This window comes from Papaver somniferum, chromosome 8 (assembly GCF_003573695.1).
Source record: "Papaver somniferum cultivar HN1 chromosome 8, ASM357369v1, whole genome shotgun sequence".
In the NCBI taxonomy this organism is placed as follows: Eukaryota; Viridiplantae; Streptophyta; class Magnoliopsida; order Ranunculales; family Papaveraceae; genus Papaver; species Papaver somniferum.
The window spans coordinates 171,449,745-171,455,832 of NC_039365.1; the positions used below are offsets into that span (position 1 = coordinate 171,449,745).

A 6,088-nucleotide genomic window follows, 5' to 3' on the forward strand; every position below is an offset into this window, starting at 1 on the left:
AAGCTAAATACAGAAAGTTACAACTCTATCACCTACCTTTCAAATTAAGTGAACAACACAACAATGGCAAGGACACTACAGTCGTCATGTACCCGTAAAAATACGTCGACACCTACAAATCCGGTAACGACAGTTACATACACCCACTTTCAAAGTGTGTTTACAAACGATCACATGAATCATGTGTCAGAGACACCGATTCAGGAGGTACACTGATGATTAGTGGGACCCACTCCATCATACCAAAATCTATCAGAAAAATAGAAAATGAATAATTCTCTCAAGGCTGACCATACTCCATCTATCCTTCAGTGAACAACACACCAAAAACCCCTATCAGCCTGAGCTGACACTAATTCATATCTCCTCCTTGATTACTAGCTACTTCTCTTCTTCACATACACTCGCTCTCCTTTTTGAATGCGAGTGATATTTTACCAGAAAAAACTCACTCGCGCGTTGCGTTTCAAATTTCCCCGATTTTCACTCCTTTTTCTTCAGTTCTTCATTTTTGAAACCGTTTTTCGAAATCTTCCCAAAAATTTCTCTTCTCAGCAAGATCCTTTGGGGGCGCACGTTAGCACCTCTAATTCTGTTATTTTTTCTCATCTTCAGTGAGTGTTTTTGATGTACTGAAGAAGAAGGATCAGAAAGTGGAAGATTACAGGTACATTTTAATGAAATTAGATCTGAATATATATTTTGTAAAGCTTTGCGTTTCTCTGTTATATGATCAAAAACATTAAATTTCATGATGTGCATTTGTTTTCTGAATTTTGATTTTTGAGATCTAGTTAGATTGGAGATTTTTGATTGATGTTGTTTTTTTTTTTGTTGGTAATGACAGTGTTGTATTGTGGTTCCGCACTAAGGTAAAATTTAGGCGGAAAAGTTGGTTATTTTGAGTTCGGGTATGAGGGCACGCCAAACTCTTCGAGATGGCTTCTCGACGTACTCGTCGGATGTTGATGATGATAAATTGGATACTTCAGGTAAATCATTTTTTTCAAAATTTAGTGTAGAGTAAAGCTTAATTTCAATTTTTGGTGTTGATTTGAAATCTGAATGTTTCTGTAGATTATGACGATGTGATTTGAATGTGACAAGAATTTTGATTCGTGTATGGGTTTAGTGCATGTGCAGGAGACTCTATTAAAGGAATCGGTGAATCCATCATGGAGATTGTCGTTGCCGCATGTACTTACAGGAGTCATTTCTTCCTTTTTATTTGGTTACCATCTTGGGTAAGGGTGGCGAAAAGCTCAATCTTTTCATCTTTGCTATACTTTTTATTTAGTGAAGAAGTGTATGGTTTAATCTTATGAGTATTTGAATTTGTTGGGTACAGGGTAGTAAATGAACCACTTGAAAGTATTTCACTGGATCTTGGTTTTAGCGGGAATTCCCTGGCTGAAGGTGTGTCCCTTGATGGAGTTTTACTTTACTTTATATATAGTGTGGTTTGCATCTGTAGGTTTTAAGTGTTTTGTTTTTCTTGATGATGACTTAAAGGTCTGGTGGTGAGTACGTGTCTTGGTGGTGCATTTCTTGGGTCTATTGTAAGTGGTTCGATAGTAGATGCTGTAGGGCGTCGTAGGGGTTTTCAGTTGAGTGCTTTACCAATGATTATTGGGGCTTTTCTGAGGTAAAATCCTTGCGTTGTTCTGAAAAATTTGAATTCCTTGTTTAGTAAGTTCAACTGAAGCTTATTAGAAAAGATTTCTTTGACCATATGCTTGCAGTGCGAGAACAGAAAGCCTGGAAGGTATGCTTCTTGGGAGGTTTCTAGTTGGAACAGGAATGGGTGTAGGTCCATCTGTTGCCTCGCTCTATGTAACTGAGGTATGTGATTCAGTTGTTCGGTACTCTAGAAATTGGCTATTGAGTCTTCGCTTACTGTTAACTTTTTCTCATATGAAGTGGCTTTTATTATGCAAGCAGGTTTCACCTTCTTTCGTAAGGGGTACTTACGGGAGCTTTATCCAGATAGCAACATGTCTTGGACTTATGTCATCTCTGCTCATCGGAATCCCAGCCAAGGAAATTGCTGGATGGTAAGAAACTTGTATTTGGATGGATCGAAGCTTCATGGTACTAGGATTATAATTGTACTTGATCCTGTCAAGTTGATAAAGTTGTCATTGGTTGTTACGCGTGCATATGCTTTTTCCTGATCCACATTGTGCTCAGGTGGCGTGTGTGTTTCTGGGTATCTGCAATTCCCGCTGCAATATTGGCTCTTGCAATGGAGTTCTGTGCGGAGAGTCCTCAATGGCTTCATAAGGTCAGGATGTCAACCCTTTTTTCTTTCGCCCCTCCTAGGAGATTCTTGTTTTGCTTCGATCTACGTTTATTTGCTATTTGGCTCTCGACGGGCCTGTAATAATGTTACGCAATAATGTTTTTAATGAGAATTTCCCCGTTAAACCTTAAAACCCATAATCGACAACGATATGTTTGATAACACGTACAGTTCTGAACATAACAATCAAGAAGGAGATCTGCCAATTTAGAGGCTCTGCTCTAGACATTGTCTGGTCTTAATTTTTATGCTATCCATACCCTTTTAAATTGAACATGAATATGAAAAATCATCTTGATTTCTATTTGTGGTGAAACAGAAAGGTAGATCCGCTGAGGCAGAAGCCGAATTTGAGAAGCTCTTGGGAGGCTTGCACGTCAAATCTGCGATGGCAGACCTATCTAAGTCAGACAGAGTAGATGAGCCAGACACTGTAAAGTTTTCGGAATTATTTTATGGCCGCCATTTCAGAGGTAAAACTTTTCGCTCATCATTTTCTCTATATTAGAATATGTACACGTGGTTCTTGCTATTTCATTTTAGATTACTCATTCGTTATTTCTTTTTGGCAGTTGTTCTTATTGGATCAGCTCTATATGCGTTTCAACAACTGTCAGGAATAAATGCTGTATTCTATTTTTCTTCAACCGTTCTTAAAAGTGCAGGAGTTCCATCAGACAAGGGAAACATCTGCGTAGGAATTGTAAATTTATCTGGTAGAGTAACATACCTTTTGCTCTTGTATATTTTGGAGCTATCAGCAATCTTTGTATCCTCTTGACTGGTAGTTGTTTTTCAGGGTCAATTATAGCAATGACTTTGATGGATAAACTAGGAAGAAAGCTTCTTCTTCTTGGAAGTTTTTTTGGCATGGTAAACCTAATATCTAATATGATGTTTCATATGTTGGTAACTATTTCAGAATATTTTCCCTACTTTAATATTACTGTGTGTATTTGATTGAATCAGGCAGTAGCAATGTGCATTCAGGCCTCTGCATCAAGTTTTAGTGCATCTGGAGCCTCACCATACTTATCTGTTGGTGGGATGTTACTGTAAGTAATTGATACCTTGGAAACCACAATGTTAAATTTATTAGATATACTCCTCATAGCTACTGGTAACACTACTACTTCTCATGTGTGTCGAAGGCAGTTTATGTTCTTTTATAATGATGTGTATTGTTAAATAGAACTGTTAGAATTTTCTAATCAATCACTCCTAGCCTTATATAAAGATTATTACCCGATCTTTGTAAGTTCCTGTAATGGCCTCAGTAAATGTATTTTAAAACTAAGGATACATATTGACAGACGTGACAAAATTAGAGAAAGCCCTACAAACAATTTTTTTGATAGACATCGTTAGTGTTGGATACTAAGTGCGTTAGGCATTTGGAAGTTAGTTGTATATGCAAACAAGGACACTTGTGAATTCTGTTGCACATTGAATTTCTAACATTTTGGTTTCTGATAACAAATTCCAAACAGTTCGACTAGTAAAACCTTGATTAAACAGTTGTACAAGTGTAAACTATCCATAAGCCTTCAAAGTTTACCCCATGCCTGGAATATTTTCTTTCAAAGAGACTATAGATCATGTAGGTCTCATCAAATTGCTTATGCATGATTATTTTGTGATCTTAGTCTCTAAAATTCTCCCTATTTATCTTCCTTGATGCAGGTTTGTCTTGATGTTTGCGTTGGGAGCTGGACCAGTTCCAGGTCTACTCCTGCCAGAAATTTTGCCCAATAGACTGAGAGCGAAGGCAATGTCATTCTGTTTGGCGGTTCACTGGGTACACTTCTCTACTTTCTTGTTCTGCATACATATTACAGCCACTTCAGAAAGGAAAGAAGCTAGATACGAGCCTCCTTGTTTTCCTTCTTACTAAAGGTTTTGGTCTTGTGTTTTTTCAGGTTGTTAATTTTTTTATTGGATTGTTGTTCTTACGTTTGCTGGAGCAACTTGGGTCACGGACATTGTACTCCATTTTTGCTTGCTTCTGTTTGACAGGGTTCGTTTTTGTAAAGAAGAATGTTGTTGAGACCAAAGGAAAATCTCTACAAGAAATTGAGATTTCTTTTCTACCACAAGTTCCACCAGTATAGAGGTACTTCATTGTTTCCACTAAACCTTTATATTCTTTATTTCACCACGAGACCTCAAGTGAAGACATGAATCAGGTTTTGTGCTGTCCATACCTTTGATCAGCTAATGGATTGTTTCCACTAATTTGCAGGGAATTCAGATACATCCAAGAATAAGATGCCTCCACGAATGCAGATTTTCTGGTCTGAGCAACTAAATCCATGATATTTCTTGTCCAGAATTGGTGGCTTTATATGGTTACATTATAAAAGTTTTGCTGATAGAAGAAGAGCGCATAGGTGGTTCATTATACATAACACGGATGTAAATTCTGAGAGAACTTTTTTTCTTTCTTTCTTAGCCATGGAAACGTTGTGATGATCAGCATTCCATGTTTATTTTGTTCCCGGGAATTTGTTAGCTTAGCTTAAGAGCTACCACAAGTCTTTCAGTTGGTAGTGATAGATCTTTAGGTATAGAGAATACTCCACAGTGACCATACTTCATTTGAATTGCAACATAGAAATGTGATGTTATCTATATAATATATAAATTAAAAAAATAATAATGCAATGAACGTTTGGTACAGGTACAGGTGGTGAATTTAGTAGTTTTCCTAAACCATATTTGCTTATCCCTGAATCCTGATTCAGGTGATGGAGTTGGCCTGAGTTTGAGATCAGCTGAGGTGATGGCATCACCTTGCATGACTTGACCCATGGTTTAGCAAAAAATGTTAGCTCGATCATCGCATTAGGCGCCCCAGCTACATCTCTTAAGTCCATACCAGCTGCAAATTTTTGACATTTTTGTTTTTCAGAGGGGCTTTTTGGATTAAGTTTGCACTGGCATCTTTTTATTATGGCGCAAATGAGCCGAGAGGGAGATGGTTTTCTTTATTAGTTGATCACTGAAGATTTTGGTGATTCAACGCGAAACTGGAACAATATATATTACACATTGTTTTTGCCTAACATGTGTTCAATGTTCCAAAACCATTTCACAAAACCAAGGAGGAAACAATTCCATTAAAACTTCTCGAGTGGAAAAAGTAAATGGTAGTACTGTAAATCTCTTTAATGAGAGACAAGTGTCACTGTCTCATGCTTTTAGTGTCTAATTTAATCACATTGAACAACTAGTTACTTGGAAATTTATTATGGCTTGATTGGGGTATACGTAATGAGACAAAACTCAAGACATTTTGAAATAAAAGAAACCACCCCTTAACCTTGTATTTTTTAAATGGCTAATATGTTCTTATTTAATTAACACTAAAAATTCTGATTAGGTTAATTAATTGAGTTTAGATTAAAATTTTGAAAATGAGAATTTAGTAGATTAAACCTTTTATATGTCTTATGAGTTCGATTTCGATCAAAAAATTTAGTTTTAAAAATACGAAAGGTCGGCAAGGTCCAGGTTTGAATAAGGTGCCGACCAAGATCCGCCGGCTTGGTCGACGTTTGAATAGGATGCCGACTAAGTATAGCCGGCATGGTCCTCGGATGAATAACACGCCGACCATTTTTAGGCCGGAAGGGTCTTTGGATGACGAATATGCCGACTATCTTGGGACAACAATCTTACGGCGGCATGTAAATATTTCCAACCATGCCGGCTATCGTATAGTCGGCATGCACATAATTTAAAACACTGCCGGCTGGCCTATGGTCGGCATGCTAATGATTTCTA

The 6,088-nt window shown here is 37.4% G+C and overlaps 1 protein-coding gene across 2 annotated transcripts; it reads left to right on the forward strand.

Moving 5' to 3' along the window:
• The first annotated feature begins 391 nt into the window (after positions 1-391).
• Positions 392-4,985, forward strand: LOC113303968 (probable plastidic glucose transporter 2). Of its 2 annotated transcripts, none has more exons than XM_026553058.1 (15): positions 392-667; positions 848-992; positions 1,133-1,244; positions 1,349-1,416; positions 1,513-1,645; positions 1,743-1,842; positions 1,942-2,054; positions 2,191-2,284; positions 2,622-2,775; positions 2,875-3,018; positions 3,102-3,175; positions 3,272-3,357; positions 3,986-4,100; positions 4,222-4,415; positions 4,545-4,985. In XM_026553058.1, exons 2-14 carry the CDS (start codon positions 914-916, stop codon positions 4,411-4,413), a joined length of 1,464 nt encoding a protein of 487 aa, XP_026408843.1. In that variant the 5' UTR covers positions 392-667; positions 848-913; the 3' UTR covers positions 4,414-4,415; positions 4,545-4,985. The 2 variants fall into 2 exon arrangements, with proteins under 2 accessions (XP_026408843.1, XP_026408844.1); XM_026553059.1 differs by having other exon boundaries at positions 1,144-1,244.
• The last annotated feature ends 1,103 nt before the right edge of the window (positions 4,986-6,088 follow it).